Here is a 13,521-nt window from a genome sequence, read left to right as displayed (position 1 = left end):
GAGGAGCAAATCCCAATCTTGAGCTATCTCGTTACTTGCCATACTTTTCCGTGAACCCATAAGCCGCCGTAATAGCCACCCAGTTATGGATGACGTTTAACAAACCCCAAAGTTCACGAAGCAAGTACGAAGAAACTAGATACTCTCATGGTCTAAGGAATTATGCAAACATTAACTTCCCTATGTTATTAACCATTAACTTGTGACAAAAGTATCTCATAGCATAACATCATATTGGGTCGATTCAACACATGTGTTCTACTAACAATTGTGCCCTCAAAATTGTCGGCATAGTCATGCCCATGATCAGGAAAACAGGATCATCATGCAATACTTGAGCCAGTCATAGAGGCTTGACTAGGAATACATTTTACCGTTTATTATCCCACACGTGCACATGAGTTTCCCTCCAAGCCTCGTTTTATTTGCAGACTCGAGAATCATTGCAGTTATAGTATGGAACATAAACCTTCATTACAAACCAGGAGATATAAAATAACTGTCATTACTGCCTCTAGGGCATATCTCCTACAACCATAGGCACCATTAAAAATTAACCCAACCAAAATACTTCAGTTCAATGAACACTTCTAGATAGAACTTCAGCTCAAAGGCACACTTTTGATGTTATCTTCACATAGCAACAAGTTTCTTTCTTTTACCGAGTCATGCAAATTCCAGTATCTAACCAATATATAACTAATTTTTATGCTAGTACTTCATGATCTCCGGTTGCAACCGTCAAATACTCTTCAACATGCAATGGTCAACGAAAAGAACTCTCAACTCCAATATAAAGATTGTTAGGTATTTTCCAATCTCAGGCATTGTTCATACATTATTAAATTGTGAGCATTCATATAACTTTTCTCTTTGGTAAATATACTTATTTTGTCTTGCTCGGATCGGGACGATTAGAGTGTAACCTCATGTGCTTCCACATTTAGAACAAGGTAGAATTTATGTAGAGGATTATTATAAAATCTAGAAAATGTCCTAATATTATTCTCTACTCCTTCCGTCCGGTGAAGAGTGTACATCTAGAAATTTTAGGACAAATTGTGAAGTTAGGTAAAAAATGCATTGAAAAGGTGCGAGCCACCATCTCTCTCCTCTTTAATTACCCAACCCCCAATGAGCTAAGTGCATGTAGAAATTAAGAGAACCATGTTTAGATTGCTATTGGTCTTGATTACCGTGTGATGAGAGAGAAACATTTTTTTTCTACTTTAAAGTGCATTGAGAAGATAGAAGTACACTCTTTTGTGGACAAATTTTAAAGCTAGATGTACGCTCTTTACCGAACGGAGGGAGTATCAGATCCTCTAATAAGTACTTAGTCGCCGATAGTGTCGGGATTGGGTTTTGTTGAGAGAAGTTTGGATTTTGCTACTTTATTCGTCTTCCCTCGTAGCGGCTAGTGTGGCAGTCAAGACATCCTATTGTTTTTCTGTTTTTTTCTTTGGTTTGCCTGCAGAAAAATCCTTCATGGATAGGTCGATCATGTTGTTGGCTCAGTCGATAACACAGTAGAGTTGGTTCATCAACTGTCGTGGATATCAGTCGTGTAGGGTTCTTCCTATACATTTGGTAGCTGGATCGTGAGGGACGAGTTTTCTAAAATTGTAGATATCATATTTCATTGAAAGATCGGACCGCAGTTCACTTCGTAGCCTCATCACCTGCGTGACTCATATCTTTTATAACTCCTTCAATTAACATGAGTTTTCTAGGAAGTCCATGATTACAATACATAATAGAATGAATTAACTTGTTTATACCAAACTTTTTTAATTATTAATAATTCATTCTACAAATGTGCAAATTTAGAATATATTGAGAAAAGTTGAGCACATTGTCGTGCATCAAAATATTGTTATGATACAACTAAACATATACTTATCAAAATGATCTGCTCTCTTTTAGAAAAAGAGAAATCATGTTAATTGAGCTATTGCCCCTTGTAGCATATCTAGTAAATTAAACCTCCCAAAATCCGAGGAAAATATCTCATGCATGGGCATACCGATTTATGTCTCTTAGATTAATTATTATAGAGTATATTTGTTCATTGCCTATTTTCACACCTCTACATACGGTGGCAAAGAGGTCCAAGAAATGCATGTCTAACAAAAAGAATCTTATAATATGGGATCGCATGTATATGGTTAAGTACCAAAGAAAATTCTAGAACGAATGAGCTGTCTACGAGGGATTTGTTGTCCTGAGATGGTTGATATTGCTCTTTGTGTGGTTCTTCCATGGTCAATCATGTTTCGATGTTCTTCACTCTCAAGGGTTAAACAATGGTCAGGGATTCATGCATATGTCACGGTGCCATGTATGCCATGGAATAATATCATTTGTAGACGTCACACAGAAGAACTTAAATCACATTGTGCGTTTGTAAATCAAGTTTTGTTGTTGATTTATTCCGCATTCTACTTAAATTTTGGGTGCATTCAGCTTATGCATTCACTTGATTATTTGAAAAGCTAACCTAGCTAATTAGGGTTTCGTGCAAAAATTATATTGATGGGTCTAAACAGTTTAGTGCTTCTTAGTATGAATGGACATTGTCCTAAAACATCATCATTTTACCGAGAAAATACATTTTCCCTTTTACTGTCTCTCTCTCCCTCTCTCTTTCATTTAGGGTTAGATTATCACAAAACTACAATTTCTATGTTCTTGCACACAACCACCACTATCAGGCTAGGGTCATGACCCCTTAGCATTGATTTGACGCTTAACTCGTAGCAAAACTGCACAATGCCCCTGATTGTTAGGTTGATCTGTTGCTAGATGAAGGTCTCGAGCCATTACCTAACTCCGCACATCGGGGCCTACCATTTTTTACTGCTAAAACGAGCTAAGCGGCTAATTAGTGATATGTGTCATGATTTTGCCCAATAGTTGAAGTTATCTATTTTTTAAAGAAATGGTGTTTTCTATAACTTGACTTCAAATGTGTCTAATTGGTTTTTTTCTATAAACTTGGTCAAACTACAAAAAGTTTGACTTAAAACAAACTTAATATACAAAGTAAAAAAGAAACAAAGGAAGATTCGGTTCTTCTATCCAATTGTAGTCTTGCCATTTTATGTCTAAGTTGGGCCGGTGTCTATAGTTAAGAAGCAAATGATAGCAAAATCAAGCTGAGCCTAGCAATTATTGATGTTGCCTTCCACTTAATCAAGGAAAGAACAAACACAGTTTCCCAAGACGTACACCCTGCATTGGTGCTTGCTGTGGCCACATGGCAGAGTAATCCATGGATTCAACACTCATTTTTACCCGAGTTTAAATTGGTATTCTTATACATTATTTGTAATTGTCACTTCATACTGCCCACTGATTGCTAAAAATTGCAAAGAAATACAAATCTCCTTCTTTTAATATTTTTGTTGTGAATATGGACATAATGTGTAGGAAATGAAGACATAATTAGAAAGTACTTAAAAATAGGATTGTTCCCATATAAAGAAGGTCGCCAGAGGTGACTCCAGAAGTGAATACAACCTGCAATACGAGCATAGATGTTGCTACAGACAGACTAGGTCGTGCAACTACAATACCCAAGAAGATATTTCTTTGCGTGAAGCTTGGATTAACGTCCCTCTTGATGCCACGACCAAAGAATCAACACCAATGTTGTCGATGATGATGACTTGGTATAGAACCCATATACTTTATGTCCAGTCGGATGGATACAAAATTGAAAACCAAACCAAAAAGAATGGTGGTGCTTGGATTAGACAAAGAAGAAGCGATTGCGATGGTTGAGGTGAACATGCATTGGCGGCTCATTGGAAGGAGGGAAAGACGACTTGTTTCTATGAGATGAATATGATGGAGGACGAGAAGTGGAAGGCAAAGACGGCAACCGAAGAGAGGAAGGTTCTAGTGGAAGAAAAAAGACTTGAAATTGAGATGAAAATACTTGCGTTAGAGGCTGAAAAAATGGAAAGATTGAGTTTGAGGAGTAAAAGCTTGCACTCGTTGTCGAGGAGCAAAGACTAAAAGAGTGGTCGAGGACCATGTTATCATGTTCATGGATCCTAGCAACATGGATGAGAAGGCAAAATAATATTGGGAGCTTGATCATGGGGACATCTTGACTAAGATGTGTGGTGGTGCTGCTGCTGGTGGTGACGATGCGATTGCATGAGGCCCATGCTACGATGGCTCTTGTTTCACCATGTGTTGGTGTTTTTTTGAGTGAACTTGTTAGATGGATTGGATGAACTTTATTTATGCCCTACTTCAATTATGATACGATGCATTTGAATTGTTTACGTTTTCTTTGAAATCTGATGATTTTGTTTCAATTGTTTGACAAAAAGTTGGAAGAATTAACAAACCAAAAAATTTAGGGAATTATTAAACTATAAGGGTCTGCTAGCTAAGGAAAATTTTAATCTCTTAAACATTCGACTTTATTTATAACCTAAAGATTTGACTTTTTAAAATAGTGAGAAGGTTTGAGGAAGTGGCAATGATGGACTATGATTAAGAAGAGATAATCTTATAGGAGTAGCATTACAAAGCACAACCTATGGCTGCAGGAATGCATCCTGCACTTAACAGAAAGCGAGGTTACATTAGTCAGGCTCAAGGGAGGTTCACTTTAACAGTTAGCAGTATCAAGTCTTGCTTAATCAGGTGTAGAACTCCAAGACCTTGCATGAAAGTGTGCTCAAACACCTGCCTATTCCGCTCTCGCCAAATGTTCCCGCAAGTGTAGGTGGTTGAGGAAATGTGTTGGTCGTCCATGGGGTAGGTGAAATCATTCCACCAAGATGAAATGGAGGTGGCAAGATCATCATTAGTAACGAGGTCTGGGAAGCCACACTCCAATCCGCAACCATCAGCCAAACCTCCTTGGCAAAGGAGCATTTGAGGATGAGATGCAGAGGAGTTTCCGCAACCTGGTCGCAGAGGTTGCACAACTGATTGTTGGTCAACCCCCTGTTGGAGAGATTGTCATTGAAGAGGAGTTGGCCACAAACGGAAAGCCAAGTGAAGAAGTGACACTTGTCCTTGACCTTATCTTTCCAGAGCTTGGACAAGTTGCAAGTGGAGTACGAGCCAATGAATTGTGCCAAGTATGTAGAGTGAGCAGAGTAAACACCTGAGCTGGAATAATTCCACAAACAGTATCCTTTGAATCTGGTTACAGCTGGACCTGCTGAATCAACAACTAGAGTTGGGTGAAATGACCCAGATTAGAGGTGATTGTGAAGTGCCCATTGGACCAAAATGTTTTTACGAGTGCTTAAAGGCAGCAGGTGAGGAGCCATGGAGGCATCTATCGTGCTAGAATGAGGTCTTGTAGCCATTGCCTAGATAATGGACGTTGCTGCTCAGAACAAAGGGATATCATCAGCGTCACAAGTGGCCCGAGAACCTACCTAAGGCCGATCAATGTTCATCCACTCATACCATTTCCAACAAAGACAAAGAGCACGGCCGAAAAGCAGATCCAAGTCATTGAGCCTCCCCCCTCCCCCCACACACAAGTTATTTGGACGGCAGGCAATTGCCCAATTTACTAAGGCCATGCCCTCCAGAAGCACCCGGCTTAGATCTCCATAAGAAACTGCGGCTTAACTTGTCGACTTTTTTGATGGTCCAAATGTCCAGCCTGAGCATGGAGATGAGGTTGCTGGTGGTTTGTTTAGGAAAGACAATGTAGTTTCTGATATATGAAAATTGGAGAGGGAGCTCTCTCTCTCTCTCTCTCTCTCTCTCTCTCTCTCTCTCTCTCTCTCTCTCTCTCTCTCTCTAAAAAGACACCTCGAGATGAGGTATGAGGGAATAGAATAGAGAATGAGTTAACAAGCCGAAGGCGAGCGTTGCTAGGAAGCAAATCCCTATTCCACTGCTGCAACCTCGAAGCCAATTTGTTAAAGGTTCGTTGCAGATCAGCTCTAGTTATCCTTTTTTGAAGTGCAATGGCAGGGGAACTGCATCACTGGAATTGGAAAATTTCATAGTAGAGCCTACAGGTCAATCTAGTTTTTGAGTTATCCGGTTTTAAAAGCTAAAGAATTTTGTTTTTTTGAGTTGATGGACCATTTCTATATTTTCAAAAAAGTCAAGGGATGATAAGTTCAGTAGTACCATGTTGACCTACTCTTCCAGTTGAGCAAACTCAGTTTTTAACCGGACGCAGAGTTATTGCGCTCGAGCTCAAATGAGCCTATCCTGGGCGTTGGGTAGCTCATGCGGATCCGTGTCATTCTGTCGTATGTCCGGTGAAAAATCGATAGAAAATGTGCACTGTGCATGAATACGTACCCGGCAGGGATGGCTCATGGGCCTTATTTTAACGTTTGGGTTGCCGTCCGTCAGACCTATAAACGGTGGGCCGTGGACCAGATTCCAGTTCCACATCTGATCCGTGGCGCAGGTTTTTTCACTTTCCGTTAGGTGGGCTCAGGGGCGAAATTAATGCGTGCGTCTAGTGCCTTCTTCCCCGCAGCGGTGCTCTCATTTACGAAGCTGGCGGCTGGAATAAAACTGGAGGAGGAGCGCCGGCGACGACCATCGATGGAGTTCCTGATGCAGCCTATACGCGGGTATGTTCATCTTTGCTTCTCGTCCCCGGGCGGGGTCCTTGAAATCTTATTGTACCGGATCTTCCCCAATTTGATAGAACTTGGTTTGCCCTGTGTCAGATCTGCTTTCCTGGAGGAGGTGGGGGAAAGTTTGGTGCCGCCACCAGTGTCGGCGGTGGCGCCTGTGCCGCCGGTGCCGCACGTGGTAGAGATGGTGGTGGATCATCCAGTGTTGGAGCAGGAGGTCGTGGGGCATGTGGCCGCGGTCGCCGGCGCCGATGCGCAGATTCAGGCAGCCAAGCCGTCGGCTGCGGTCAGGATGGACAGCTCGCCGGCGTCGTCGGAGCTGTCTACCGGGAAGATGGATCCTCGGGTGCCTGGATGAAATAAGAGGTTAGTTCTGTATTTTGGGCATGGTCAGTAGCAGAGTAAATCTGTGAGATATATACTAATTTTGCGAGAGGGAAATTGTAAACGTAGAACAAGTACCGAACTGAATCCAAGATATTCTGTAATTAGTTTCTGTTCGTACAAGTACTATATTTAGTAGCAACCATTTTTTTATTGGTACACCCATTATGTTGGTAGTTTTGTTTCTGTTTGCAAGAAGAATCGATATTGTGAGCGCAAGGAATCATACCATTTAGAAGAACCATGAAAATGCAGCCACCTCTGTAATTTGAGTTTTAAGCCGGTACAATCATTGGATTGAATGGTCAAAATTGGTATAAAGCATTCGTAATCTTGCATCATTTAGAAAATATAGTAGTTGGGCAATGCTTATTGAAACCTGGTCAATAAATTATGAAGGTGGTTGTGTTTTCAGGTTGAAGATTGGAGCTGCTGCACCGAGTAGGCCGCCTTGTCCAAGCCGCATAAGTGCGTTCGAGAAGGCTGTGCGGAGTTTTGCGGATAACCCAACCGATAATGTTATCACGCCAGTTATTGGCATGACATTCGACTCCGTGGGTGAAGCCTACGGCTTCTACAGTTTGTACTCCTGGGAGAAGGGTTTTGGCATTCGTTATGGGAAAAGCAGGCGGAATGTAGAGAGGACCAAATGCATGCAGGAAATAGTTTGTGGCTGCTAGGTGAGTGTGGGACAGTTTATTTTTATGCTGGGACATACAACCCGATTCATGCCGTGCGTGTGGTGTGGAAAAAATTACTGAGTTTGTTGCATTTTGTTGATAAATTTTCGCAGGGCAAGGCTGTTGTCGAGAATACAAGGTCTTGTCGTTGCGAGTGCCCTGCTCTAATAAGGCTGCTACGAGCGGAGGACAACGCATGGTACATTCGAGAGCATAGAGAGACACACAACCACTTGTTGTCACCTAATTTTGGTGATACCATCCACTGGCCCTCACACAAGCACATAATGTGTACACTAGAGATCTTGTGAAGCAGTTAAGGCAAAACAATGTGAACTTGGCAAAGGTGTATAGTATCATTGGAGGTTTCTTTGGATCAATGGAAAATGTTCTGTTCAAGAAGAGGTCATTGCATAATTTGTGTGGGAAGATAAACAGGGACCACGCAGAAGACGGTGTGAAGAAGACAATGGATGTGTTTGTGGAGATTGGAGCTAAAGATCCGCACTTTACATACAGGGTTCAGTCTGATGATGAGGGCAGGATTAGGAATCTGATGTGGGCAAGTGGAAGCGGCAGGCTGCAGTACTCATTTTTTGGGGATGTCATAACATTTGACATGACTTACCGGACTAATCTGTACGACATGCCTTTTGGGCTGTTCGTAGGGGTGAACAATCACTTTTGAAGTGTGATCCTAGCAGGTGTGCTCGTGCGTGATGAAACTGAAGATAGTTTTGTGTGGGTTTTCTCGGAATTCCTTAGAATGATGGGCGGTTCTCCACCTGTGACCATACTGACAGGTAATTTTTTTTCATTTGAGGTGATAAAATGTCACATATCGATACATAATTACAAGTGTTTTGTCTGGTGATGGTTTGTTCCCCTTCACATGTGCAGACCAGAACCGGGATATGGAGTTGGCTATCAAGATGGTAATGCCGGACACAACACACCGATGGTGCAAATGGCATATCATGAAGAAAGCAAAAGAGTCTTTGGGTACACAAAGAAAAGTGATTTCAGAGCTGAGTTTTATAAGGTGATAAATCACATGCTGACAGAATATGAGTTTGAGAGTGGTTGGGACATGTTGCTGGATAAGAACAAGCTGAGGGCACATCCATACATGACAAACCTATTTGAGATTCGTAAGAAATGGGCGAAGCGTTACTTCAAGGTAGTTTTTTGTGCAAAGATGACGAGCACACAGAGGAGTGATTGCGCGAGCCATATGCTGAAAAACTATGTGCCTCCTGGTTGCCCAATGCACATGTTTATATGCCCTTAACCATTGTTTTGCCAGATATTTCTAGAAACAGCCGGTGGCGTGTGTGCTATTGACGCGACATGTGTCAACCTGAAGAGTGGGTTGTGGTGGCAAGTGTCTTTGCGCATGTCCAAACATAAAAGGGGCATGGCTTGCGAGCTAGCTTCTCGGCTAGCTTGGGAGAGACTTTCAAATAAGAAGAACGGGAAGAACACTGCCGTGCCTGGTGTAGGATGGCGGCATCAGAGAGCGATGTGTATGGTTCTGTTTTGACAGGACACATGACTCAAAAGTCCTTGAAGGAATGCACAACGGCCGTGAGGTGCGTACTCTCTTTCTTTACCATAGTTGCTCCTCCTTCCTTCTAGGGTTTCCTTTTGAGGTAGGCTGAATCCATGGTTTTCAGGTCATTGAAGAAGGTGTTGCTTCTGCGGCGAGTGTGAACCAGTTCTCAGCTACGCATTCGGCCGGCAGTGCAGAATCAGAGCTGTCGAGTGAATCCTTTGAGGTACACAGCATTTTGTCTTCGCTACACTTAAAGTCTTGTTGTAGGTGTATGTTGCTTGCTTTCAAGATTGTAAGACATCATCGTCCTTTCATTCTGATTTCCAGCGGAGGTCGCCCATCCAGATGGGCTCGGTGGCGGCTACTGATTATGTAGGTGATGTACCTCAAGACACAGAAGGGTCGGCCATAGAACCGGAGTCAGGTGGTGTCGAGGGTTCAGGCGAGCATGATCCTGCTGGTGTCGCCTGGATTGACGCTCCGGATGGCATTCATGTTGAAGACGGGGGTTGTGTGGGGTTCGGAGGAGGACGATGGCGATGAAGTACTGAATCTCCTTTGGTTAGTCTGGAAGTGTAGTAGATGCAGTTTAGTTAGATTAATACTAGTGCTTTAGGTAGTTGTCACGACTGCCACGTGCTGTACTTCGGATAATATGTGCTTGTCCTCCTGTGGGGGGTGGATGCAAATATGCAGATCATCCTGCTGTAGGGTGATTATTTTGGTAATATGGGTCCGTGACGACGGCCGCCGTTTAGCAGGGAACGTCTGAGCCGTGGCCCAAGATTCCGCGTCCCCATCTAAGCCGGCGCTGTGGGGGAGACGGCCGCTGCATTGAAAGCGACCGCTGGGTGGGCCACGACGTGGGAAAAGTGAAACACATACATGACCATATACAGACTAAAATACTTGTACCGATGGGAATCTGGACAACATCTAAAGGCTATGATATCGAGTCAATCTGAGCTCGAGCTCAGAACAGGACTTCCCTTTTTAACCCTCGATTTTTTTTATGTCGGCCCGTGAGATCAATGCTGGCCCGGGAAGCAACAAACCTCCGCGCCACAAACTGCTCGCCGCCATGTGCTACAAACCACATCGCCGACAGCGACGTCGCCGTCGTCGTTCATGCCCTCGATAAACCTCTCTTCTCCTCACACTCGGTTCACTCCACTCCACTCAAAAACAACCGGGCCAGCCAGCCACACAGTCCCGCCCAGCCAGCCGCTCGCCTCGCTCCGCATTGCCCGGCGAGCAACGGGCCTACCCGCGGCGTGGGTCATGGCGCTCCTGCTGCTGCGCGGCTGCCTCGCCCCCGTCAACGCCGCCGGCCCGGCGTTCCGGCCAGCGGAGACGACGAGCCGGATTGGTTACCGGCCGTCCCGGTTCCGTGCCATCGTCGCCTCGGCCGCCGCGGCCTCGCCGTCCGGCGGCGACGGCGCGACCGCCGCGGTGGACTCGGTGCTGCGTGGCTCGGAGGGACACAAGGCGCGCGACTACGGCGGGACCAACGGCGCCGCTGTTTCCGGCACCGCCAGGTCCACGACCATCGAGACCACCGTCGAGAGGGTAAGCAGGCGCATCGATCCTTTAGCTTATCGTTTGTGCTCCCCGGCGGCGTGGGCTAATACTGTTCTTGACGCAGATCATCTTCGACTTCCGGTTCCTGGCTCTCCTCGCCGTCGCCGGGTCGCTGGCGGGCTCCCTCCTCTGCTTCCTCAATGTAACTTTTCTGAGTCTCATCTCTGCAGCTCCTCACGATTCAGATAACCAGACATAATTACAGTACTTGTTGCTTGTTATCAGTGAGCAACATCGTTCAGATGGATCTAATTAAGCATCTCGTATCTGTTGGTGATCAGGGCTGCGTGTACATCAAAGAGGCGTACTGCGTCTACTGGACGAGCTGCGCCAAAGGTGTCCATACAGGGCAGATGGTCCTCAAGGTCGTGGAGGCCATTGGTGAGCGAGATATTCCGGTACCGAACTGAACTGATGCTCATAACAACTGGGATTTACACCAACTGCTACTGTTGCAGATGTGTATCTTGCTGGCACTGTGATGCTCATCTTCGGGATGGGTCTCTACGGGCTGTTCATCAGCAACGCGTCCAACGATCTGCCCTCCGGATCCGACCGGGCTCTGCAGGGATCGTCGCTGTTTGGGATGTTCGCTCTGAAGGTGATACCGATCACAATCAAAGCATTCTTTAACAAGTTTGGTTACAAGTTGAGATGCTTGATTCAGAAACCTGAACATTGTTCCTCTCGTGCTGCTGTTTTTGCAGGAGAGGCCGAAGTGGATGAAGATCACGTCGCTGGACGAGCTCAAGACGAAGGTGGGGCACGTCATCGTGATGATCCTGCTGGTGAAGATGTTCGAGCGGAGCAAAATGGTGAAGATCACCACGGGGCTGGACCTGCTCAGCTACTCGGTCTGCATCTTCCTCTCCTCGGCCTCCCTCTACATCCTCCACAACCTCCACCGGCCCGAGCACGAGGAGTCGGTCATGCCCCATTTGTAAGTGAACCTCCACCACCGCATCCATCCTGATGTGCCAAGAGCAGAACATATGTAGTGTAACAGTGTAGGAAGGAAGAAGAACTTTATTCAGAACATTCATATAGCACGAACTCTCCCAAGTTCCAAGATTGCGCTGAACTGCTGATACTTGTATGCCAGTGGTGTACTCTCGAAAAAATAAAGTTTGTGCTCAAGTGTGCAACTAGGCTAGGCCTCGGTCACGGCACTTTTTTTTATCAAAAAAGGGCTTGTCCCCCTTCCGATTTTCATTAATGAAAACCAACTTAGGAGTAACAAAGTATATGACACTACAGAACTAAACAGGTCCAGCAGCACGACAAACCTACCAAAAGGCCAACACAGGCCGCAATATCTCAGAACTCCGAGGACAACAAGGCCCAGAGCAAATAAGTTTTACACAAACCACTAAAGCGACAGCAAAATAACAGCTATCAACTAGAAGAAACAAGAAGACCGAGAACTGCAGCAGCAGCAGCGTAGATGTCACAGCCGCTTCATCCAGGGAGCCTCGCCACGTTGATCCGCCACCCTTGCCCTGCTGTATACACCTCATTTGTTGCCCGCTCTAGTATTCTTGCTCCCAGCTCCAACATTTTCTTGATGGCTCCTTTATCTGTAAGATGGACCAATCAACCAACCATCGACTCATTAATTTGATTATATAAAAAAGAATCATTTATCCTTTTATTCTCAAATATAATTGCATTTCTACTTTTCCAAATTGCCCAGAATAAGGCAGAAACCCCAACCATCACTATTCTCTTATCTTCTTTATTAAATTTGCTTATCCACCCCCCAAAACAATCTTTTACATTTAAAGGAATGGTCTTCAGACCACATACGCATTTGACCAAGCTCCACAGCAAAGATGCCGCAGGGCAGGTGAACAACAGATGATCAATTGATTCATCATGTCCACAGAACACACAACCCTTTCCCCCCTTCCATCCTTTTTTTAGTAAGACATCCCTAGTCAAAATACTCCTCTTATTTACTAACCACAGGAAGACTTTTATTTTTGCAAGAACTTTGATTTTCTACAGGTATTTTTGTGGAAATTTCATCCCTATTGTAATCATTTTCTTGTATAAAGATCTCACAGAAAATTTATTATCAGCAGTGAGAGTCCAGGTAATCTTATCTTCCCCTCCCTTCATTTTTATTCTTTCACATCTACTTTTAAGAGAATTCCACAATTCCAAAGTTTCCCCATATAAAGTCCTCCTAAATTTGAACCTTTTCCACTCTTTTTGGATGGCCTCATCCACAGTAATCTTGTGATCAAAACAAATATCATAAATTCTAGGATAGGCATCTTTTAAAGGGTTATCATCCACCCAAGTATCTTCCTAGAATCTAGTGTTTTTCCCATCTCCAAGTTCTTTCTTAACAAATTTATAGAAGATCTCTTTGATCTTCAATAAACTAGTCCAAAACTGGGAGTCACCGGGTTTCTTCTCTATTAGAGCTAGACAGTCTTTTTTTCTATATTTTCCTTTTAGAACATCTTGCCAAATCCCCTCTTCTGTCTTCATTTTCCAGAACCATTTAGCCAACAAAGCTATGTTCATCACCTCCAGATTAAGAATCCCTAGGCCCCCCACCTCTCTGGGTAGACATCATTCTCTCCATTTGACTAAATGATATTTTCTAACATTCTCATCTTCTTGCCAAACCAATCTTGCCCTAAAGAAATCAGCTTTCTTAATGATTCCTTTTGGAACAACATAGAAGGACATCATAAACAAAGGGATATTAGTCAGGCAG

At 44.0% G+C, this 13,521-nt stretch overlaps 1 protein-coding gene across 1 annotated transcript; it reads left to right on the top strand.

The window, feature by feature from the left end:
- The first annotated feature begins 10,384 nt into the window (after positions 1 to 10,384).
- LOC119353508 lies at positions 10,385 to 11,935 on the top strand. Its single transcript, XM_037620128.1, has 5 exons — positions 10,385 to 10,778; positions 10,855 to 10,932; positions 11,072 to 11,171; positions 11,249 to 11,391; positions 11,498 to 11,935. The coding sequence occupies exons 1-5, from the start codon at positions 10,491 to 10,493 to the stop codon at positions 11,732 to 11,734; spliced, it is 846 nt and encodes a 281-aa protein (XP_037476025.1). The 5' UTR covers positions 10,385 to 10,490; the 3' UTR covers positions 11,735 to 11,935.
- Positions 11,936 to 13,521: the final 1,586 nt, after the last annotated feature.

The sequence above is a fragment of the Triticum dicoccoides genome, chromosome 2A (genome assembly GCF_002162155.2).
Source record: "Triticum dicoccoides isolate Atlit2015 ecotype Zavitan chromosome 2A, WEW_v2.0, whole genome shotgun sequence".
Classification (NCBI taxonomy): domain Eukaryota; kingdom Viridiplantae; phylum Streptophyta; class Magnoliopsida; order Poales; family Poaceae; genus Triticum; species Triticum dicoccoides.
Note: the sequence above shows the minus strand (reverse complement) of the source record. Positions and strands in the feature narration are given on the sequence as shown.